Source organism: Neomonachus schauinslandi, chromosome 5 (genome assembly GCF_002201575.2).
Source record: "Neomonachus schauinslandi chromosome 5, ASM220157v2, whole genome shotgun sequence".
Classification (NCBI taxonomy): domain Eukaryota; kingdom Metazoa; phylum Chordata; class Mammalia; order Carnivora; family Phocidae; genus Neomonachus; species Neomonachus schauinslandi.
In genome coordinates, this window is record NC_058407.1 from 117,746,308 (window position 1) to 117,771,595 (window position 25,288).

At 41.9% G+C, this 25,288-nt stretch overlaps 1 protein-coding gene across 1 annotated transcript in view; it reads right to left on the minus strand.

Moving 5' to 3' along the window:
- Positions 1-24,889, minus strand: part of MLLT10 (MLLT10 histone lysine methyltransferase DOT1L cofactor) — a 223,585-nt gene extending 198,696 nt beyond the window's left edge. Inside the window, exons 1-3 of the mRNA XM_044915534.1 lie at positions 24,835-24,889; positions 24,542-24,701; positions 20,978-21,057 (exon numbers count right to left, since the gene is read on the minus strand). Of these exons, the coding sequence (XP_044771469.1) occupies positions 20,978-21,057; positions 24,542-24,701 (240 nt within the window). The 5' untranslated portion in view covers positions 24,835-24,889. The remainder of the gene's footprint in view (positions 1-20,977; positions 21,058-24,541; positions 24,702-24,834) is intronic.
- Positions 24,890-25,288: the final 399 nt, after the last annotated feature.

Consider the following 25,288-nt stretch of genomic DNA (forward strand, 5'->3'; position numbering starts at 1 on the left):
GAGGAGATGGAGAGGGAGACTCGCCACTGAGCAGGGAGCCTGATGTGGAGCTTGATCCCAGGACGCTGAGATCATGACCTGAGCTGAAGTCAGACGCTTAACCGACTGAGCTACCCAGGCACCCCACTGTTTATCTCTTTTTTTTGAACCATGTCAATATATCACCTTACCCAAAACTAAATAAGTTAATTTAAGCTGTTATAATTATCTAGACAAAAAATTAAAGCTTAAATTATGCCAGTGACTATAGTGGTAGAGAAATAAAATTTAAGATGCCTAAGATACCTAAATAGAGATATCCAGAAGGTAATTGCAAATATGGATCGGAAGGCTGGAATAAAATTGTTTAGGTGATACTGATGCTTAAAAGATCCCCAAGCATGCATCATAAGTTTTCATAGGGTAAAGTAATCAAATAAACAAGCGAGAAAAGCAATCATGTAACTTAAATTTTAAAGAAGTAAGGAAGTAATGCCAAACAGGAAACCAAAAGGAAATGTTTAAAGAGTTAAGAGAAGAAAGGAGCTTCCCAAATGTCATGAGAAGAGAGAGTTGCAATGGAGTGATCACAGTTTTTGCAATGGCACTAGGGATCACAGAGCAATGGAGTAATCACAGTTTTAAATGCTGAAAGTGGATCAAACAGAATGAAAACTGAAAAAATTTTGGATTTGCCCATTTGAAATTAACAGCAAAATCAATGGTGGTGGACTTAAGAGCCAAATATAACGGTATCAAAGGTGAATGAACAGGAGTTTGTGACATCTTATGCACTTATTTACACCCAAACTTTCTTCAGAAAAGGATTTGAGGCAGCCTACAGATAAACAACCTGTATTATAACAATAAAAAGTAGAAAAATGAACATTGAAAGCCAATATGAAGGACATCCCCCTGATTTAGGGAAACTGCTCTTACCCCTGACTCCAACTATGTAGTTCTAGTGAGGGTTGCCATTCATAGTACCCTCCCCACTCCAGCCACAGGGATGGTGGGTACATGATCCAAGACAGGCCAATCAGAGTCCTTCCCAGGATTCTTCAAGAGAGCCCCTTCTTCTGGTAGAAGGGGCTGGGAAGATGAGAGCCAAGAGCTGCCAGCAGTCATGGTTCCAGCCTCATGAAGTAGAGAGTCTGTAGTATGAGAGAATGAAATCAACACGCAGCGAAACAGAGATAAGAGGTGAAGTCCTAAACCCCACAGGAGGAGGAGGAAGAAACAAATATACTAGTAATCAGATTAATACAACTGATGTAACTAAAGACCAGATTTGGTTCTAGGCTGCCTGATAGCCAGAACAAAAAGAAAAACAGAATGCGTATCCGGGAGCTAGGAAAAAGGAGGAAATATACCGGGAGTCAATTTTCCTGAAGCTAAATTATTAAAAGAATTTCTAGTACATGGGCTTCTATACAAGGGTCACTGAAAGACAAAATGGACAAGTGTCCATGATGAGAATACTATAGCAAATGCATATTTCATATGCTATTGCTTAAAATGACAATTAAGTTGTATCTCAATCATTATGCACAACTAAGAGGCTACACTATAACAGACAACTGAAGTGGAGTTATCAACTACAGCTTTATTCTTCCAGGAAGCTTGCTAATGAAAGAGAAAAGACAAAAAATGAAAGGTGAAAAATGTAAAGGGAAAGTAGAATCTATGGAAAAATTCAAAAATGTGTGTGGAGTGAGGGAAGAAAAATCAAGTAGAAAGAACACACTAAAACATAAAACAAAGCCCTGAAAGAGATGGTAAAAGACCACATCACAAGCACAAATAGTTAATTCCACTTAAAAACTACCTCCTCTCCTTCCTAGAACACCAGTAAATGAGATAGGAACTAAAGCTACAAACAGAAAAAGAACGTAAGAGAAGACAACAGCTATAAAATTTCGGAAGCTAGGGGCGCCTGGGTGGCTCGGTTGGTTGGGCGACTGCCTTCGGCTCAGGTCATGATCCTGGAGTCCCGGGATCGAGTCCCACATCGGGCTCCCTGCTCGGCAGGGGGTCTGCTTCTCCCTCTGCCCTCTTCCCTCTCGTGCTCTCTGTCTCTCATTCTCTCTCTCTCAAATAAATAAATAGAATCTTTAAAGAAAAAAAAAAAATTTCGGAAGCTAGAAAGGAGACAAGTAGTAAGTGACTTAACAAATCAGAAAAGGTTGTTGTAGTAAGATAAGCCCAAAAGCAATGTATCTTAGACTATATAGCAGCAACTGGAGGTACCAGGCATCAGGGATAGGGAGTCACACATGCACAGGTGGAGGTATATGTATCCAAAAGGAATGGGTTCAGGTGAGGAGAGACGGGATATACTCTGAAAAACAACCGAACTTCCCACTAATCTCCTTCTCAACTACACCCATCCTGGAAAATTGCAGAAAGGGTAAACGAGGAAATCTGGATTTGGGGATACCAGGCAGGGCTGAGGAAAGGGGTACCATACCGAAAAATAGGAATTAACTGAAAATCTAACTGTAAATAGTGAAATTCCGGCAAACATCTGGCTCAAAGAATATTGAATAACCAGGTTTGTCAATCCGAAACAGATGATTGGAAGATTTCCCTCTCAATAAGCTAACCAGCTGGTGGTCTCCTAATAAAAGAATCCAGTTAGATCACCTATAACGAAGTCAATCAGCAACAATCCCTGCCCCCCCACACACGCACACACACACACACATACACACAGCTTCCAATCAACTCATTAGGAGTTTGTCTTAAATTCAAATAGGTGGCTAAGAGTCACCACATTTTTAAACAAAGTCTCTAACAAGACAGGCCCAAACAATGATACAAAGGAATTCTGAGGAAAAAAGTCCCAGGAGCAGACGAAAACTTCAGAAAACTGAGACAAAACAAAACAAAACAAAAAAACGTTCTGACTAATATCCTCACAGTTAAGAGAAAAATAGCATCCAAAAGATACTCCATATTCATGGAATGGAAGAACCAATATTGTTAAAATATCCTTACTACCCACAGTAAGCTATAATCCCTAACAAAACAGGAACATGTTTCACATAACTACAATAAAACTAAAATTTGTACAGAACCACAAGACTCCAAATGGCCAAAGCAATCTTGAGAAAGAAGACCAAAGCTGGAGGTATCACAATCCCAGATTTCAAGATATACAATGCTATAATAATCAAAACAGTATGGTACTGGCACAAAAACAGACACACAGATCAGTGGAACAGAATAGAGAGCGCAGAAATAACCCCACACTTTTATGGTCAATTAATCTACAACAAAAGAAGCAAGAATATACAATGGGGAAAAGACAGACTCTTCAACAAAGGGTGCTGGGAAAACCGGACAGCAACATGCAAAGAACAAACCTGGACCACTTTCTTAGTCACACACAAAAATAAACTCAAAATTGATTCAAGACCTCAATGTGAGACCTGACACCAGAAAACTCTTAGAAGAAAACATTGGCAGTTAAAATCTTTGACATCAGCCATAGAAACATTTTTCTAGATATGTCTCCTCAGGCAAGGGAAACAAAAGCAAAAATAAATCACTGGACTACATCAAAATAAAACGCTTTTGCACAGCAAAGGAAACCCTCAACAAAATGAAAAGGCAACCCACTGAATGGGAGAAAATATATGCAAATGATGTATCTGATAAGGGATTAATATTCTAAATATATACAAAATAGGGGCACCTGGCTGGCTCAGTAGGTGGAGCATGTGACACTTAATCTCAGGGTTATGAGTTTAAGGCCCATATTGAGTGTGGAGCCTACTTAAAAAGATAAAAAATAAAAAAGATATACAAAATTTACAAAAAAAAAAAGAACTACAACTCAACACCAAAATATCCAATTAAAAAATGAGCAGGGAGGGGTGCCTGGGTGGCTCAGTCGTTAAGCGTCTGCCTACAGCTCAGGTCATGATCCCAGGGTACTGGGATCGAGCCCCGCATCGGGCTCCCTGCTACGCGGGAAGCCTGCTTCTCCCACTCACACTCCCCTTGCTTGTGTTCCCTCTCTCACTGTCTCTCTGTCAAATAAATAAATAAAATCTTAAAAAAAAAAAAATGAGCAGGGGGAAAAAAAAAAGCAGAGCGGGGGGGCACCTGGGTGGCTCAGTCAGTGGAGTGTACGACTCTTGATCTCGAGTCTAGAGTTCAAGCCCCACAATGGGTACAGAGATTACTTAAAAATAAAATCTTTTTTGAGGCACCTGGGTGACTCAGTTGCTTAAGCAACTGCCTTCAGCTTCGGTCATGATCCCAGGACCCCAGGACCATGACCCGAGCCAAAGGCAGATGCTTAACCAACTGAGCCACCCAGACACCCCTAAAAATAAAATCTTTTAAAAAATAAAAATAAATAAATAAAAAAAGAAATGGGTGGGGTGCCTCGATGGCTCAGTTGGTTAAGCATCTGCCTTTGGCTCAGGTCATGATCCCAGAGTCCTGGGATCGAGCCCCGTGTCTGGCTCCCTGCTCAGTAGGGAACCTGCTTCTCCCTCTCCCCTGCCTCTGCTCATGCTCTCTCTCAGCTCTCTCATAAATAAATAAATAGTACCTGAAATATTTTTCCAAATAAGACATACAGATGGCCAACAAACACATGAAAAGATGCTCAACATCACTCATCATCAGGGAAATGCAAATTAAAACCACAATGAGATTATCACTTTACACTAGTAAGAATGGCTAGTATCAAAAACACAAGAATTAACAAGTGCTGACAAGGATATGGAATAAAGGGAAAACTTGTGCACAGATGGTGGGAGAATAAATTGGTGCAGCCACTGTGGAAAACAAAATGGAAGTTCATCGAAAATTAAAAATAGATTACCATGGGGCACCTGGCATCTGACTCTTGATTTCGGCTCAGGTCACGATATCACAGTTGTGACATCAAGCCCTGCGTCAGGCTCCACACTTAGAGGGGAATCTGCTTGAGATTCTCTCTCCCCCTCTATCCCTCCCCCAACCTGAGCATATGCTCTCTCTCTCTCTCAAAATAAATAAATAAAATCTTTTAAAAAAATAGATTAGCATATGATCTAATAATTCCACTACTGAATATTTACCAAGAGAAAATGAAAACACGAATCCAAAAAAATATATGTACCTTTATGTTTATTGCAGCATTATTTACAATAACCAAGATATAGAATCAACTTAAGTGTCCATGGATAAATAAATGAATAAAGAACATGTAGTGTGTGTACACATACATACAAACACACAATGAAGTATAACTGAGCCATAAAAAAAGAATGAGATCTTGCCGTTTGCCAAAACAGGGATGGATCTAGAGAGTATTATGTTAAGTGAAATAAGTCAGAAAAAGAAATACCATTCAATTTTGTTTATATGTGGGATCTAAACACAACAAATGAATGAACAAAGAAAATAAGCAAAAACAAACCCATAAATCCAAAAACTGGTGATTGACTGAGGGAATGGGCAAAATGTGTGATGGGGGAGTAGGAGATACAGGCCTCTAGTTATGGAACGAATAAGTCACAAGGATGAAAAGGCACATCATAAGAAATATAGTCAGTAATTGTGTAACAGCATTATATATATCGTGACAGATAGCTATACTTGTGATGAGCACAGCATACCATAGAGAGTTGTGGAATCACTATGTTGTACCCCTGAAAATAATGTAACATTATGCATCAACTACACTTCAATTAAAAAAAAAAAAAGATACTGCATACAAGAAATAAAAACAGATGTAAAAAATAAAGAACACAGAGTATAACAGACTTCAGAAATTTAAGTGAAGGGTTAGAAGACAAAGTAAGGAACTGCCTCAGAAAGTGGGAAAAAAAAAAAACCAGATAAACACAAAATATTAAAAACTGGAAAATTAGTTCAAAAGTCCAATATACAAATAAAAAACCATACAGAAAAATAACAGAACTAAGCAAATCATCAAAGAAATAATCAAAAAAAATTTTACCATTAACTGAACTTATGTTCCCTAACATGATTTACCAAATCAAAAGGGCCACTGTGTGCCCTTTACAATGAGTGAGGGGAAACATGCTACCATGAAAAATATCAGAAATAACCTGGATAAAAAAACAAAACAAAAAAACACAAAATCCAGAGAAAACAATCACATACAAAGTATTAGAAATCAGAACTTTACTGGACCTCTAACAGAAACACTGAACCTAAAAAGCAAATCACCAAAATTCTGAAAGAAAATGATTTCCAGGGGCACCTGGGTGGCTCAGTCAGTCAAGCGTCTGCCTTCAGCTCAGGTCATGATCCCAGGGCCCTGGGATGGAGCCGAGCATCGGGCTCCCTGCTCAGTGGGAAGCCTACTTCTCCCTCTCCCTCTGCCCCTCCCCACTGCTCCTGAGCTCTCTCCCCAGGCTGTCTCTCAAATAAATAAATAAAATCTTTAAAAAAAAAAAAATTATTTCCAACCAAGAATTCTATAGTCAGCCAAACTACTATTCAAGATGGTAAAGCTACCAATTTTATCAAACATGCAAAATCTTTAAAAAATTATTTCTCATGCACCATTTCCTATGAAGCTACTAGAGGTACCCACTGAAACAAAATAAACAATTAAAGATGAAACGGGGGAATGAAGCATTATAAAACAGAATCCAAAATAAGAAAGAAATAAAGAAACTCCCCCAAGACGATAGTGAGGGAAAGATCCAGGCCTAAAGAGAAACCAGCCCAAATGACAGCAGGGAGATGGTACCCAGAAGGTCTACTAGTTTAAAAAGGAAAGGAGGAGGAAGGAAAAATGGAAGAGGAGGGAGAGGAAGAGGCAGAAGGGAGAGAAGAGGGAAGAGAGAAGGACAGAGGGAGAGGGGAAGAAGATGGAAAGAGAGGAGGAGAAAAAAAGGGAGAGGAGGGAGAGAGGAAAAGGAAAAGGGAATTAATTGAAAATTTTATTAACAGACTACCTGATTCATTAATCATTTGGAAGATTTTTTTTTTAAGATTTTATTTATTTATTTGACAGAGATAGAGTAACCACAAGTAGAGGGAGCAGCAGGGAGAGGGAGAGGGAGAAGCAGGCTCCCCACTGAGTGGGGAGAAGCCACCTAGGCACCCCAATCATTTGGAAGATTATATGAAGCAGCAACTAGAGGATATACAAAGATTTAGCCTTAGATAAAGAATTTAAGAAGATGCCTGGATGGCTCAGTCAGTTAAGCATCTGCCTTTGGCTCAGGTCATGGTCCCAGGGCCGGGGATCAAGTCCCACATTGGGCACCTTGCTCAGAGGGGAGCCTGCTTCTCCCTCTGCCTGTCACTCCCCCTGCTTGTGCTCGCTCATGTTCTCTCTCTCTCTCTGACAAATAAAGTCTTAAAAAATAAATAAAATCTTAAAAAAAAGTATTAAAAAAAAGAATACAAAGAAAATGAAAATACGATTAATCCCAGGGAAATAAAAAAAATACAAGCAAACAATCAGTATACTTTTGGCTCACAAATAAATATTTAAATAGTAATAATAGTGTAAATATTACTGTTTAACACCACTGATTTAATGAAAATTTGTGATATACTGAAAGGCAACTACTAAAACTGATATGTCAAGAATAGCTGCTTATAGGGGCACCTGGCTGGCTCAGTTGGTAGAGCACACAACTCTTAATCCTGGTATTGAGCTCAAAACCCCTACCAGGTTTGGAGATTACTAAGAAAAATAAACTTGAGGGGGGCGCCTGGGTGGCTCAGTTGGTTAAGCGGCTGCCTTCAGCTCAGGTCATGATCCTGGAGTCCCGGGATCGAGTCCCGCATCGGGCTCCCTGCTCGGCGGGGAGTCTGCTTCTCCCTCTCCCACTCCCCGTTTGTGTTCCCTCTCTCGCTGTGTCTTTCTCTGTCAAATAAATAAAATAATCTTTAAAAATAAATAAATAAATAAATAAATAAACTTGAGGGATGCCTGGGTGATTCAGTTGGTTAAGTATCTGCCTTCAGCTTAGGTCATAATCCCAGGGTCCTAGGATCAAGCCCCATGTCAGGCTCCTTGCTCAGTGGGAAGCCTGCTTCTCCCTCTCCCTGCTACTCCACCTGCTTGTGCTCTCTCTCTCTAAAAAATAAATAATCTTAAAAAAAAAAAAATATGCAAGTAAATACCAGAAGGAGCAGCCAAAAGAGCCTGCTTCTGAAGAATGAGATTAGGGTTCAAGAGTCAAGCAGCAAGGTACTGCTTTATTTGTGTGAGAGAAGTTTTCGGAATACCTGACTTTGACTATGCATTTATCACTTTGATAAACACAGAAATTATATCTTAAAAAAAAAAATTAAATCTGATCTAAAAAAAGGAATAAATAGATACCATATGCTGGGCAAGGTATCAATACATTCCTATGATTTCATTTCTCTTACTAGTTGCATAGGCAGGTTAGAAAAGAATAAAACAAGTATTAAGCACGTACTTCATGTCAGACATGCTAGGCTTTTCTCATAGTAAAAGAAGAATCAAGAGAGACAACAGAAATTGGCCATTTACTTTTTTTTTTTTTTTTTTTTTTTTTTTTTTTTAAAGATTTTATTTATTTATTTGAGACAGAGAGAATGAGAGACAGAGAGCATGAGAGGGAGGAGGGTCAGAGGGAGAAGCAGACTCCCTGCCGAGCAGGGAGCCCGATGCGGGACTCGATCCCGGGACTCCAGGATCATGACCTGAGCCGAAGGCAGTAGCTTAACCAACTGAGCCACCCAGGCGCCCTGGCCATTTACTTTTTATCTATGGTGGTAAGCACTAAATCTGTTAACTTTCTAAAAGCACCTCTTTTAAAGCTACAAAGGCAAATATTAGATATGAATCAGCAATAGGAGAAAAAATGCTAGCAGATGGTTAACTCTGAAGGCATTCCATTAAAGTATACAAGTTAAACAGCTTGCACAGAAATAAAATTATGAAATTTTAAAACTGCAACTGCGTCTTGCACTCAGAAATCAAAGATAAATAACTTTGAAAGCAATTTTTAATTATGTAGATAAAGGTTAATCTCCAGGTAGCAGAAATAAAAAAGAAAAGCTAAAAAGATGAACATTAGGGGGCACCTGGGTGGCTCAGTTGGTTGGGTGACTGCCTTTGGCTCGGGTCATGGTCCCAGGGTCCTGGGATCGAGCCCCGCATCGGGCTCCCTGCTCAGCGGGGAGTCTGCTTCTCCCTCTGACCCTCCCCCCTCTCGTGTGCTCTCTCTCTCTCAAATAAATAAATAAAATCTTTAAAAAAAAAAAAAAAAAAGATGAACATTAGTTGAAGCTATGGCAGTCAATGAAGATATCAGATCTAATATACACCCCTAGAGATTGGAACTGACTATCACACTAGCACAGACCCTAGACACACAGACAAAAAAAGTTCTAACTGGGTTCCCTGCACAAGGACAGGAGCTGTTAAGGGCCTATTATACAACCAAAGGGGAATTTATTAGAGAAAAACATGGCCTAGACCAGTTAAGACTAGAGAAGCTGCACTGAAGTGAGATGCTAGTTCTGGACATAAGTAGAGGGGTCACTCTAGAAAAACCAGAAATTCAAGCCTACACTGAGAGAGTGTGGGGCCCAAAATTCATTATCTAAAGGGTACCAGATTCCAGTCAAGAAACAAATTTAAAAATTAGTCTGGAGCAGTGAACTTCAGTAGGCAAAATCTGACAGAGTTGGCTGGTTACCACCCCAAAACCATTCTACCGTTCTTCCCTCCTAACAAAACACCAATTTTATTCAGTTCTTCAAATGACCCATATTTTGAAGTCTAACAATTAAAAGCCAGTAAAACTAAGCATAACTTGTTGACTGGGACTTCAGGAAAACGTTAAGAGAAGAAGTCAGCTGGGAGGAAAACCACTTTTAACTTTACCATCCCCCCCCTTCTGCCTGGAACTTCTTTCTGCAGGTCACAATGACTGAAGTTCCAGCTGCCATGCTCTGACTGTGGGACAACCCTGAAAATGAAAACCATGTGCTAAGGTTGGCATAATAGGAAGACAAAAAAAAAAGCCTGACCCCAATTGATGTCACAGAGTTGTCAAAAAGTTTTAAAAGGCCTTTTGAACTCCTTTTAAATGAAAGAATTTGTAAATTTGTAAATTCCTAATTTGTAGAAGCTACCGTAATCTGATCTTTGTTAGGGGGCAAACACGGTTCTTCAGAGACCGCAAACGCACAAACTCCCCACAGCAACATCTTCACTGTGTTCCTAGAGGAACAGGAATCCAAAGAAGACAACAACTCCTGAGGATTAGCTCATAACCAAAAATTACAAAGTACATGAAGATGTCTACCACCAGAGTTAACAAAACAAATGAAAGAATTCTAAAATCTCTGAAGTATTAAAGTAAGGTTTTTTTAGTAATCTCTATGCCCAATGTGGGACTTGAACTCAAGACTGTGAGATCAAGAGTCACATGCTCCACCAAGTGACCCAGCCAGGTGCCCCTAAAATAAGTATGTTTTAAATGTTCAAATAATAAAGGAATATCATCCATAAGGCAAAAATAGCAAAATATTATGGGGAAAAAAGGGCAAATTGAAAAATAAAATAGAAATTGTAGGTATGATTTACTCAGAAAAGAAATTCAATGACTGGGTTAACAATAAGCATAAATTTCAAGACACAGCTAAAGAGATTATCCATAATGGAGAGAGAAAATAGAAAATACGAAAGAGAAATTAAAAGACATAAAGAGAGGGCGCCTGGGTGGCTCAGTTGGTTAAGCGACTGCCTTCGGCTCAGGTCATGATCCTGGAGTCCCTGGATCGAGTCCCGCATCGGGCTCCCTGCTCAGCAGGGAGTCTGCTTCTCCCTCTGACCCTCCCCCCTCTCATGCTCTCTCTCTCTATCTCATTCTCTCTCTCAAATAAATAAATAAAATCTTAAAAAAAAAAAAAAAGACATAAAGAGGGGTGCCTGGGTGGCTCAGTCCATTAAGCGTCTGCCTTCGGCTCAGGTCATGATCCCAGGATCCCGGGATCGAGCCCAAAGTCGGGCTCCCTGCTCAGCGGGGAGTCTGTTTCTCCCTCTCCCTGCTCTTGCTTGTGTGCGAGCTCACTCTCTCTCGCTCTCTCTCTCCCTCTCAAATAAAATCTAAAAAAATTTTTTAAAAATAACAAAATACATGAAGAAAAGAACAAGAATCCCAAGCATACACCTAAGTAACAGTTCCAGAAAAAAATTAAATGAGGTGATACCTGAAGAAAGAGCAGAAAATTTTCCAAGATGAAAAAAAACATTGAGTCCACAGAATGAAAAAGCAAATCAACTTCAAAGCAGGATAAGCACTATGTCAACAGATTTTCTGTTTACCACAATTAGACACCAGAAGACAAACTAGAATAAGATCTTTACTTACAGGAAAACAACTATGACTCTAGAACTCAAACTAGCATAGATGAGAGCAAAATAATAACATTCTAGACATAAAAAGACTAATATAGCTTGCTTACTACTTAGTAGTCAAAGACTCTGGAGGGGAACACTAGAACTGGGTAATTAAAAAAAAAAAAAAAAAAAAGGAAATGACCCATAAAGCAGCAAGGGAAACAAACAGTTGAGCAAAACTTCAGTAATCTTAGGTCTAAATTACAAATACCTATTAAAAAACAACTGGGGCGCCTGGGTGGCTCAGTCGGTTAAGCATCTGCCTTTAGCTCAGGTCATGATCCCAGGGTCCTGGAATGGAGCCCTGCATCGGGCTCCCTGCTCACCGGGGAGTCTGCTTCTCCCTCTGCCCCTCTCCCAGCTCCTTTTCTCTCTCCCTCACTCTCTCTCTCAAATAAATAAAATCTTAAAAAAAATAAATTTAAAAATGAAATTTAAAAAACACACACAAAGCTACTAATTTGGGAAATTAAAAGGAAGGTGGAATTTGGGGTCAGTTAAGCATCCAACTCTTGATTTCATCTCAGGTCATGATCTCAGGGTTGTGAGATCGAGCCCCACATCCAATTCATGCTGGGAGTGGCGCCTGCTTGGGATTCTCTCTCTCCTTCTCACCCTCCCCCCTTCAAACAAACAAATAAATAAATCAGATGGAATTAAAATACAGACAATAACAGATTTTGCTAGGGAAAGATGGGAATACAAGGAATCCTGAGATTTTGGTTGTATTACTTTTTGACTCATTTAAAATACAAAGTATGGGGCGCCTGGGTGGCTCAGTTGGTTAAGCGACTGCCTTCGGCTCAGGTCATGATCCTGGAGTCCCGGGATCGAGTCCCACATCAGGCTCCCTGCTCAGCGGGGAGTCTGCTTCTCCCTCTGACCCTCCCCCCTCTCATGCTCTCTCTCTCTATCTCATTCTCTCTCTCAGATAAATAAATAAAAAAAAAAATCTTTAAAATACAAAGTATGCACATTAAAACTTTAGGGCAATCACTAACAGAAAAAAAGTAGAATATATACTCTCCAAATCAACACAGGATTAAAAAAGAAAAAAAAAAGGAACAGAGGCACCTGGGTGGTTTAGTCAGTTAAGCATCTGCCTTCGGCTCAGGTCATGATCCCAGAATCTCGGGATCAAACCCCGCCATTGGGCTCCCTGCTCAGCAGGGAGTCTGCTTCTCCCTCTGCCCCTCACCCCACTTGTGTTCTCTCTGTCTCTCTCTCAAATAAATAAATAAAATCCTTAAAAAAATGTTTAAAATAAAAAGGAATAAAGAACATTCAATCACTCCAACTGAAGGAAAAGCGAAAGAAAAAAGGCATGGTAAATAGAAAACAGAAAATAAAACTTTTGAAATAAGCCCAAATATACCAGTCACTATTATAACCGTAAACAAATTAAAACCTGCCTATTAATACAGACTCTCAGACTATATTTTTTAAAAACACCAAGCTTTCTGGGACACCTGCGTGGCTCAGTTGGTTAAGCATCCGACTCCTAATTTGATTTCAGCTCAGCTCATGATCTCACTACTGTGAGATCGAGCCCAAGGGGCTCCGCACTGGGCATGGAGCTGTTTAAGATCCTTTCTCTCTCCCTCCCCTTCTGCCCCTCCCCCCACTATCTCTTTAAAAAAAATAAACAAAAACACCAAGCTTCATTATGTCTACGTATATGTTCACTGCAGCACTATTTGTGATTGTGAAAAATCAGAAACCTAAATGACAATCAATAAAGAAATTAAATTTAAAAACAAAAATTAAAAAAGGAAATTAAATTGTGGTACATTCTGTGACAAAACACTAAAAAGCAGATAAAAAGAATGAACTAAATCAGTATGTATTAATGCAGCTATATCACAAGTTGCAGAACATATATACAATATGATGCCATTCCTATAATACTAAATGATATTTATAAATACACACATGCAGTATAAAAACATAGACCGTGAGATACACATACACACACACACATACACACACACACACACAGGAATATTATTTGGCCATAAAAAAGAAGAAAATCATGCTGTTAGCAACAACACAGATGGAAGGCATTATGCTAAGTGAAACAAATTAGACAAATACAGATCTTCCTCAGCGTACAATGGAGTTATGTCCCAATAAACCCGTAAGTTGAAAATATCGTAAGTTGAAAATGTATTTAATACACCTAACCTACCAAATATCATAGCCTAGCGTAGTGTGAAATGTGCTCACAACACTTAGCTTACAGCTGAGCAAAATCATCTTAACACAGATCCTGTTTTATAATAAAGTGTTGAATACCTTATGTAATTTATTGACGACTGCACTGGAGGTGAAAAACAGAGTGCTTGTAAGGGTAGAGAATGGTCCTAAGCTATCTGTTGTTTGCCCTCCTGATTGAGTTGGCAGCTGACTGGCAGCGCTGGCTAGCTGCCACTGCCCAGCATCACAAGCATATTATACTGCATATCACTAGTCTGGGAAAAGATCAAAAAATAAGATTTGCAATATGGTTTCTTCTGAATACATACTGCTTTCACAGCACTGTAAAGTCAAAAAATCCTAAGTCAGAGGTCCATCTGTACTATACGACCTCACTTACGTTTGGAATCTAAAAGAACCGGTCTCACAGAAACAGAAAACTGAGTGGCGGTTGCCAAAGGCAGTGGATGGTGGGTGGGGAAAAGGTGTGTGGTGGTTGATCAAAAGGTAAAAACTTTCAGTTATACGGTAAGTTCTGGGAGTGGAATATATAGCATGGTGACTATAATTAACAATACTGTATTGTGTATATGAAAGTTCTGTGTATAAGTAAGCTTTACACCCAACATGGGGGTTGAACTCACAACCGTGAGATTAAGAGTCCTATACTCTACCAACTGAGTCAACCAGGTGCCCCAAGAATAAATCTTAAAAGTTCTCATCAAGGGGTGCCTGGGTGGCTCAGTCGTTAAGTGTCTGCCTTTGGCTCAGGTCATGATCCCAGGGTCCTGGGATTGAGCCCTGCGCAGGAAGCCTGCTTCTCCCTCTCCCACTCCCCCTGCTTATGTTCCCTCCCTCGCTGTGTCTCCGTCAAATAAATAAAATCTTTTAAAAAAAAAAATTGTTCTCATCAAAAGAAAATTGCAAGGGCGCCTGGATGCCTCAGTTGGTTAAGTATCTGCCTTTGGCTCAGGTCATCATCCCAGGGTCCTAGGATCAAACCCTGAGGCGGGCTCCCTGCTCAGGGGGGAGCCTGCTTCTGCCTCTCCCTCTGTCCCTCCTCCCCACCCACCCAACCCACCCTACCCCATTCGTGCTCTCTCTTGCTACCTCTCTCTCTCAAATAAATAAAATCTTAAAAAAAAAAAAAATTGCAACTATGTGAGAACAGATGTTAACTAAACTCATTTTAGTAATCATTCTGCAATATATGTATATATATGTATCATATCATTCCATTGTATACCTTAAATCAATACAATGTTATAGGTCGATTACATCCCAATGAAACTGGAAAGAAAAAAGAGAGATGGTCCTAATAGCCACTAAAAGGATAATGGATGACTCAGACTGGGGAGAGTACAAAAGTATTTCAACTTAATTTTTTTATTTATTATTTTAAGAAGAAGGCAAGATTTGGGGCAAATATGAAGAATCTACCTTAGTTCCCCAGGTAGGGAATATTTATTATATGTTCTATATCCATACCTATTTATAACAAATATATATTAATATAATTTTACTCAATAAAATTAAATGTAAATACATAATACAGTTAAGTATACAGTTCAGATGGTTTTAAAGATATATAGTGACTTTTTTTGCATTATGTATTTTCATTAAGCAAAAATTAAAAAATAAAATGTGGGGGAGCCAGGGTGGCTCAGAGTCAGTTAAGCATCTGCCTTCAGCTCAGGTCATGATCCCAGGAGGTCCTGGGATCGAGCCCCACATTGGGCTCCTTGATCAGCGCCTGCTTCTCCCTCTGCCTGCCGCTCCCCCTGCTTGTGCTCTCTCTCTCCCTATGTCAAATAAATAAAATCTTAAAAAAAAACAAAATGTGCAAACCCTAGGTCAATCCCTGAAATTTTGATTTACATTCCATCCAGCAGTTCTTCCCTGACAATGGTAAGCCAGGAAGAACTACAATAAAAAGAGGCAGAACAGTAGGAAAAAGTTACATCTCACCTCCTGTAGAAAATAGTCTTTTCATTTAGAGCTAGAATAGCAATACCTAAATAATGCAAATTCTTTTTTTTTTTTTTTAAAGATTTTATTTATTTATTTGACAGAGAGAGACACAGCGAGAGAGAGAGAGCACAAGCAGGGGGAGTGGGAGAGGGAGAAGCAGGCTTCCCGCGGAGCAGGGAGCCCGATGCGGGGCTCGATCCCAGGACCCTGGGATCATGACCTGAGCCGAAGGCAGATGCCTAACGACTGAGCCACCCAGGCGCCCCTAAATAATGCAAATTCTTAATGGGCTTTTGGCCATTTTATTTTCTTTCACAATCCACTCACCATGTTTTCAAAGTAGAATATTTAAAACCTAACATATCCTCTTTATCCCATTAAAAGTATATAAATATATAACATTTCTAGTAAATCTCTTCAGCCTGTGGTAATTAAGAACAAATACTCATTAAATACAAAACAGTCATCAGAGTTTTAACCTCTAACCAGCAGAGAGTGGTTCCCAAACAGTTTTAAGGCCTAATAAAGTATCTTCAGCATGGGGCGCCTGGGTGGCTCAGTCGGTTAAGCACCTGCCTTCAGCTCAGGTCATGATCTCAGGGTCCTGGGATCGAGCCCCAGTCGGGCTCCCTGCTCAGCGGGGAGTCTGCTTCTCCCTCCCCTCTGCCTCTCCCCCTGCTTGTGCACTCTCCCTCTCTCCTTCTCTCTCTCAAATGAATAAAATCTTTAAAAAAAAATCTTCAGCAAAAATACATGTTCACTTGAGGTAAATGAAGCAATTCAAGTGTTTTGTTTTGTTTTTAAACATTTTATTTATTTGACAGAGAGGACGAGAGGGCACAAGCAGGAGGAGCAGTAGAGATAGAAGGAGAAGCAGGCTTCCTGCCCGACCAAGGAGCCTGATGTGGGGCTCGATCCCAGGACCTTGGGATCATGACTGGAGCCGAAGGCAGATGCTCAACCATATGAGCCACCCAGAAGCCCCATCAAGTGCTTTTTCTGAACAATGAATGCCTACCTACAAAGAGTTTCCCTTAAAAACCAACAAAATTCGGGGCGCCTGGGTGGCTCAGTCATTCAGTGTCTGCCTTCGGCTCAGGTCATGATCCCAGGGTCCTGGGATCGAGCCCCGCATCGGGCTCCCTGCTCGGCGGGAGGCCTGCTTCTCCCTCGCCCACTCCCCCTGCTTGTGTTCCCTCTCTAGCTGACTCTATCTCTGTCAAATAAATAAAATCTTTAAAAAATAAAAAATAAAAATAAATAAACAAACCAACAAAATTCGATCTCTAACTCTTAACTCTCCTCTTTCCTTACTTTTTCAATATTCCGTCTATCCTACAATCTCTACTCTCCTCAGTACCTATAACGAGAGTTCTGCCCAAACAAAGGAACTACAATTTGGTCTCAGAAACTTTTCTCAGTTCTTCAGCATCCTTACAGCAACGTCACTATCAACTAGTCTTTCCTGAGAAACCAAGTGTCTGTTACTACTGCAGGTTCTCCTTTCCTGACAGTTCATTTTCCATCCTTGGTAACTTGTTTTCTTACTCTCCCCAAATGTGGATATTCACCATAGCTGTCTTCATTTTTCTCTTCTCTAACAACAACAAAAATGTCATTTGGTTTCCAGTCTTTCTTCTATGCAGCTCCAACTCTAACTTAATTCCATTTCTTTAATCCTAAATTTCCAATGAAAAATCCTAGCATCATCAAAACCAACATGCTCAAAACAGAACTTTCCTTATTCTTCAAACCTGCTGTCCTTTCTTTATTACCATTACTCTATGACTATTAATGGCATCACCATTCCAGTGATTACCCTTGATACTAAGAATCATCTTTTGATTATTCCCTTTCCTTTACCCAATATCCATTTTTGTCATTTCATCCTTCAAAACGCTCCCTCCCTTCCTTTCTACTCTTACATTTTTAGTGTAATATCATCCTAAGTTTTTCAGTTTCTAACCTCCCCCTCAAATCCATTCTATATACTCTGAACTACTTGTCTGAAATTACAACTTTATTATTCTGCTACAGTACCATCAGCTCATAAATCCCTTCTCTGAGAAGTGAGCTATCCCAAATCCACAGACATCTCTCTGTGTCTAAGCAACCCTATTGTCTAGCCATGGCTAGTTGGTCCAGAGCTAGGCACCTTATCCAAGCCAACCCAGTTTTTTGTTACCGGAAGGAACATGAGACTCAGATGAGATTTAAGATTTAGTCTCTTGAGACAGGAAATAGAAAATATTAGGAGCTGAAGTATGGCCACTTTCACCACAGGAGGCAATACAGAACATGATGGTTGAGAGCTTAATCACAGCCCAGCCTCCAACTAGATATGCATTTCTCTTAAAACTATGATGTCTTTATCCATAAAATGAGAACAACAAAATACCTCAAAGGTTTGAAAAGATGACTAAACCAGATAATTGTTATAGAACATTTAACATAGAATCTGACAGTAAAAAGCCAGTAGCAGAGAAAACCTGCAGAAAAGAATAAAGCCGACACACAAATAAAAGCAGAATTAAGATTAAGACTAATTCAATTCTTGGGGTGCCTGACTGACTCAGTCTAACAGCATGAGTTCGAGCCCTACCTTGGCATAGAAATTACTTTTAAAATAAACAAAGTAATGATTACCAAAAGGGAAGGATTTACTTAAAAAAAAAAAAAGACTAATTTGGGGCACCTGGGTGGTTCAATTAGTTAAGCGTCCCACTCTTGGTTTCAGCTCAGTTCATGATCTCATGGGCTGTGGGACAGAGCCCTCGGCTGGCTCCTCGCTCAGCAGGGAGTCTGAGTGAAAGATTCTCTTCCTGGGTGCCTGGGTGGCTCAGTCAGTTAGGTCTCTCATGAATAATGAAAATCTTAAAAAAATAAAAAATAAATTAAAAAAAGAAGAGGGCGCCTGGGTGGCTCAGTTGGTTAAGCAACTGCCTTCGGCTCAGGTCATGATCCTGGAGTCCCTGGATCGAGTCCCGCATCGGGCACCCTGCTCGGCGGGGAGTCTGCTTCTCCCTCTCCCACTCCCCCTGCTTGTGTTCCCTCTCTCGCTGTGTCTTTCTCTGTCAAATAAATAAATAAAATCTTTAAAAAAAAAAAAAAAAGAAGAAAGATTCTCTTCCTCAGCCCCTCCCCCAGCTCAGGCTCTCAGGGTCACGCGCTCTCTCAAATAAATAACCTTTTTTTTTTTTTTAAAGATTTTATTTGAGAGAGAGAGAGAGAGCGCTCAGAGAGCACTCAGAGGGAGAGTGAGAGGGAGAAGCAGACTCCCTGCCAAGCAGAGAGCCTGATATGGGGCTCGATCCCAGGACCCTGAGATCATGACCTGAGCGAAAGGCAGACCCTTAACCAACCAAAAAAAAACTAATTCAATTCCCTTTCTAAGTCACGAATACATTTCCATGTTAGGCTTCTTGGCTCCAATATCCTTATATTAACCTGCCCTTGGGGTGCCTGACTCAGTCAGTAGAGCATGAGGCTCTTGATCTCAGGTTGTGGGTTCAAGCCCCCTGTTGGGTGTAGAGATTACTTAAAAATAAAATCTTTGGGGCGCCTGGGTGGTTCAGTCATTAAGAGTCTGCCTTCACGGCTCAGGTCATGATCCCAGGGTCCTGGGGACAAGCCCCACATGGGGCTCCCCACTAAATGGGAAGCCTGCTTCTCCCTCTCTCACTCCCCATATTTGTGCTCTCTTTAAGATTTTATCTGAGAGCGCCTGCACGAGCAAGCAGGGGGAGGGGCAGGGAGGGGCAGAGGGAGACAGAATCTTTTTTTTTTTCCTTTAAATATTTTATTTGAAAGAGAGAGAGAATGAGCGGGGTGGAGGAGCAGAAGAAAAGGGGGAAGCAGACTCCCCGCTGAGCAGGGAGCCCCATGCGGAGCTTGATCCCAGGACCCCAGGATCCTGACTTGAGCAGAAGGGAGACACTCAACTGACTGAGCCACCCGGGAGCCCAGAGAGAGAATCTCGAGCAGACTCCACACTGAGTGCGGAGCCCAGTGCTGAGCATGGAGCCCATTGCTGAGAACATGACCTGAGAACAGCCTGTGCTGAGAACACGACCTGAGCCAAAACCAAGAGTCAGTTGCTTTAACCAACTGCAACACCCAGGTGCCCCTTAAAAAATAAAATCTTAAAAAAAATAAATAAAAAATATGGGGCACCTGGGTGGCTCAGTCGCTGGGCATCTGCCTTCGGCTCGGGTCATGGTCCCAGGGTCCTGGGATCGAGCCCCACATCAGGCTCCCTGCTCCGCGGGAGGCCTGCTTCTCCCTCCCCCACTCCCCCTGCTTGTTTTCCCTCTCTCGCTGTGTCTCTCTCTGTCAAATTAATAAATAAAATCTAAAAAATAGTAATAAAATAAAAAAATATATATAAAATGCCCTTTCTCTGCTTATTTAAACTTATAATCAGTTTTTGTTTCTTATAAAAGACCTTATCTTTTATAACTGTATGCTATAAGAAATTAAAGGAAGTTGCGCCTCTTCTTTAAAACCTTGAATGGCCCCATATCCTAAGAAATAAAGCCAAAATGGGGCGCCTGGGTGGCTCAGTCGTTAACGTCTGCCTTCAACTCAGGTCATGATCCCAGGGTCCTGGGATCAAGCCCCACATCGGGCTCCCTGCTCAGCGGGAAGCCTGCTTCTCCCTCTCCCACTCCCCCTACTTATGTTCCTTCTCTTGCTGCGTCTCTCTGTCAAATAAAATCTTTAAAAAAAAAAAAAAAGAAGAAGTTCAAATGTTTGTTTTCTACCTCTGTCAAATTCTCTAGCCAACACCAAAAAGAAGGAACTATCACACTGCAAATGGTAATACTTTTATATGATTAATGAAGATTAAATCTATTTCTCCCTGTTATTTCCAGAAGTTCAATTGAAAAAAAACGCTTTGGACCACAAAGAATAAACATACCTCCCTCATGACTACAAGAAGTTTACAAAAGTGTTCAGAAAGAAGGTAGCCAGACAAGTAAGAAAGGAAAATTTTTATGTTGCTTTGCCAAAAGAACTGAATGTGTGAAAATACTGAGCATTCAAAGTTAAACTATACACATGCAGATGTAGTAAAAAGAATACAGTGGTTAAACTCTTGTGTTTTTTTATTCATTAAGCAGAACCTAGCAGAATTATCACCTTAACTTCCTTATGTTCTACAGCCAATTTAACCCTTCAAAACAGTAGCTAGAACTAAAGCCCAAATACAACTTTATGTTTTATCCATTCAAAGTATCCCTCAACAAATACTTATGTGGTTCAATTTGTTTTTCACAGTTTATAAAATTGATTTAAAACTGTTAAGTCAATATTTGGCCCAAATTCAATATTTGAACAAAAAACTGAAAACCCTTCAAACTGAAACTAAATGTGTAGCATCCTAAGCTACTCACTGAAGTTGTTTTTCTTTTTCATTGAAGTATTTTAATGTTTTTGATAAACAGTTCTTACCACTCTGGCTGCTCTCTCCTGAGATTCACATTTCCTGCAAAACCATGGTCCAGTGGGTACTTGAACAATGCCATAGCAAGCTATTGGGAAATAAAAGATTTTAAAATATGTTAAAATTTTTTAAATTATGGAAAATCAAATACCCTTTCAAAGCCCTCAATTACCTCTCAGACTATACATATAAAAATACACGTTTTGCAAAGAATAAAAACATTTTATGTTTTTATTTATCACTTATGTTACCACCTAATAAAAATTTTATGACATTTTGGGGTTTAAGATTTTATTTATTTGAGAGAGAGAGATAAAAAGAGAGAGAGAGAGCAGGAACAGTGGGGAGAGGGCAAAGCAGGCTCCCCGCTGAGCAGGGAGCCCAACATGGGGCTCAATCCCAGGACCTGGGATCATGACCTGATCTAAAGGCAGATGCTTAACGAACTGAGCTACCCAGGCACTCCTGTATGACATTTTAGTAAAAACATTAAAAGACCAGCCTTTTGTTATTTTAGATAAGCATAAGCACTACAAATTATACTTATTATTTTATGATAGGAAAAATACTGAGTAAAATTTAACAGATTTTTTTACAAAGAATAACTCAGAAATTCACTCCTATATCCTGCAATTTAAATAGCAAGCATTTTATTTTTTAAAGATTTTATTTATTTATTTGTCAGAAAGAGAGGTAGAGAGAGCACAAGCAGGGGGAGTGGCAGGCAGAGGGAGAAGCAGGCTCCCGGCTGAGCAAGGAGCCCCATACGGGACTCATCCCAACACCCTGGGATCATGACCCAAGCCACAGGCAGATGCTTAACCGACTGAGCCACCCAGGCGTCGCAAATATCAAGCATTTTAGATAAGGCTAATAAAAATAATTCCAAATCACCTGTCAAAATAAGCAAAAAATATTGCAGAAAAGAAAATGAAATGTATTGTTAAGCGTGACATGCTTCCATTTGTATAAATTGTCCAGAATAAGCAAATCAATAGATAGAAAGTACACTAGTGGTTGCCTAGTGTTGGGAGTTGGGGAGAAACGGAGAGTAACTGTTAACGGGTCCAAGGTTTCTTGTTAGGTTGATGAATATGTTCTAAAATTGGGGTGCCTGGAGGGTGGAAGGGATGGGGTGGCTGGGTGATAGACATTGGGGAAGATATGTGTTGTGGTGAGCGCTATGTATTGTGTAAGACTTATGAATCACAGACCTGTACCCCTGAAACAAATAAAAATTAAAAAATAAAATTGGGGCGCCCGAGTGGCTCAGTCGGTTAAGAATCCGACTCCTGGGGGCGCCTGGGTGGCTCAGACGGTTAAGCGTCCACCTTTGGCCCTGCGTCATGATCCCAGGGTCCTGGGATGGAGCCCCACATAGGGCTCCAGAGCCTGCCCCTCCCTCTCCCTCTGCCTGCTGCTTCCCCCGCTTGTATTCTCTCTCTCTGTCAAAAATAAATAAAATCGTTAAAAAAAAAAAAAAAAGAATCCGACTCCTGATTTCGCCTCAGGTCATGATCTCAGGGTTGTGAGACTGAGCCCTGCCACCTGCTCGGTGCTGGGCATGGAGTCTGCTTAGGATTCTCTCTCCACCACTGTACCCCCACCCCTCCCTCTCTTAAAAAAAAAAAAAAGAGAGAGAGAGAAAGAAAAAAGAAAATGTTCTAGAACTGTGTGGTAATTAGATACAAAACTCTGCGAATGTACTAAAACCAGTGGATTGTACACTTTGAGTGGGTGAATTCTCTGGTATGTGAATCACATCTCAATAAAGCCATTATTTTAAAAAGCACAAATTTATTTCTAAAAATATGATGTGAATGTTCCAATAAGTGATTTCAGTAGATCTAAATCTCACTCCAGTTTAAAAATAAAAAAAAAAAATTTTGATATTTAACTAACTCAAAGTTGAATTTTCCCAAAAACCTAGAACACTAATAACCAACTGACATTTTTGCATGAGTTTGCTCAGAGGAAGCTTGAAATATCTTAAATACTGGAAAGCACTAAAATATAAAACCAGCACAAATTTTTAAAACTCCAAAAGCTAAACTTGCAATTCCTTTTAAAATTTGTAAACATGTCAGTGTAAAAATGTCCTACCAGTCAAGAAACACTGCATCAATGTCCAAAAACTTTTATTTTAACCCAGAAGTACTACTTCTCGTCAAGAAAACTTAAAGTTTAAATGAGTGTTTTCTATACTAAGAGACGACTTTACTGATTGAAACTTGGCAATTTAGAATCCAATTCCTAAGAAATACCTCCACAAATGCCAATGAACACTGATGGAAACGCTATATATCAGCTCTAAAACCTTAAAAATCAGAATCAACACACATTGTTTTCACTCCTTAAAAGAAGGAAGGTGTGCAACTTTGGTGTTTGTCAAAAAACAAATGAGAATAACTGCACTCTGGTAATTAATCCACTATCTCCTAAGTCTCCCTTACGAATTCTGAGATTTCATTCTATAAAGAATGCACTTTAGACCCTTATGTTCAGGCTTTCTCTCATTCGATAGTATCTAAATATTTGCATCACTCCATGCCAAAATCAAAAATGGGAAGCAGGGTGGGTTGGTGAGTAACAGGGAGAGAAGAGCCACCCAAAAACTATCTAGGTTGTTTCCTTACCACGTGAAACAGAAAAAGTCAGAAACTTTAATGGCCAGAAAACTCTCTTACTAGTGTCCTCGGCTTTCTTGTAATATCCAAAAAACTCACCGAATGGAAACACCCAGAAATAAGCTAAGATGCTCCCCAAGTCACTGGCCGCACCACCACCTCCTCTTCTCTTCAGTTACTTAAGCTGAGGAAGTGGCCAGATGCCGCCTCTACAGCCACAACACCAGCCCAGGGCAGCTCAGCCAAGCCGCTCCTGCAGCAGCACGACGGCGGCGGCGGAAGGCCACCGTCTTCTCCGCAGGAAGCTCCCAGTCCGCAGCAGCAGCGTCTCCTCCAGAAAGCTTGGGGTGAAGCAGCGGCGCCTCCCCTCCCTAATCTAAAGGGCCCGGGCAACCGCCCTGCCTCCGCGACCCGCCCCGGCGCAGCGAGTGGCATTCCCGAGCCTGACTCCATGCCACAGGAAGTCTCCAGACACACTGCGGCAGACCGGGGCAGCCAGTGAAGGGGGAGGGGCCTCCACGATCCCAAACCAACCCACCGCCACCGGGACTCCACCGAGGGGCGCACGCCCACCCCCCCGTCGCCCCCGGGGCGCAGGCCGCGACCCGCAACGCCCCCCCCCCCCCTCGGCCCCCGCCTCCAACCACCGCCTCGGAAAGTCTCCAGCCCCACGGCTCCGGGCGCAGGCGGCGGCCAAATGACACTTGAGAGAGTGAGCGCAGAATCACATGACAGTCCAGGCCACACGCACTTTCTCCCACATGCACAGCCCACACCCCCTCCGCCCCGCCGCGGACCCTCCGAGTCAATCCCGGGCCGCGGAACGGGGCGGGGGCGGGGCGGGGGGAGGGGCGGCAGGGGAACTGGCAGTTGCTGCCAAGGTGGGGGAAGCGGTGACGGTTGGGAGCAGGCCGAGTTCGGCCCGGCGGGCGGTTGGGTGTTTACCTTGATGCACCGCGACGCTGCAGCCGTGCCCGTCGCAATAAACCAGCGGGTTCTCGGCCCAGCCTCTCTCGTCTGAGCAAACGCAACAGCCTCCAATCATCTCCTTCATACTATGGGAGACCTCGTCCTCCAGTGACACGGGCCGGTCGCTAGAGACCATCTAAGAGGGAGTTGGGGGGGACCATTAAAAAACACATGCAAGCCAATTAGTACTTACCCCCGCAGAGCCACCCGCACCCCCGCTCCCTTCCCTACGTCCCCGGCCCCCGCCCGCCGCTCGGCCGCTCGCTCACTCGGGCTTTGCCGCTCAGTCACTCACGTTCCGCACAGGAGTCAGGAGCCATGTCCTTGCTGACTCCCCCCACCTCCCCTCCACCGCCTCCTCCGCCTCCTCCTCCTCCTCGTCTTCTTCCCTCCCCACCTCCACCCGGCCGCTAACGCTGGAGCCCGGAGAGGGCACACATAATCAAGTAGGCCTCCGCACAGGCGCACTGGGGGGGCTCCCGCTGGGCCAGGGGCAGCCAGGGAGGGGAAGGGGGCTGCGCTTCCTCCTCTGAGCGTCACTCGGCGTGCGCGCCCGCCCTGCGGCCGGCGTGAGGGAGAAGGCCCGGGAGAGGCAAGGCCTGCGTGCGCGCCGCCGCGCCCGGCCCGCCGCCGCGGCCTACCTCCCGGCCCTTCCCCTCCCCCGCGCTGCTCGCAGCCGCCGCGGTGTGCTAGGGGGTGGGGGCGAGTGGAGCCGGCGGCGCG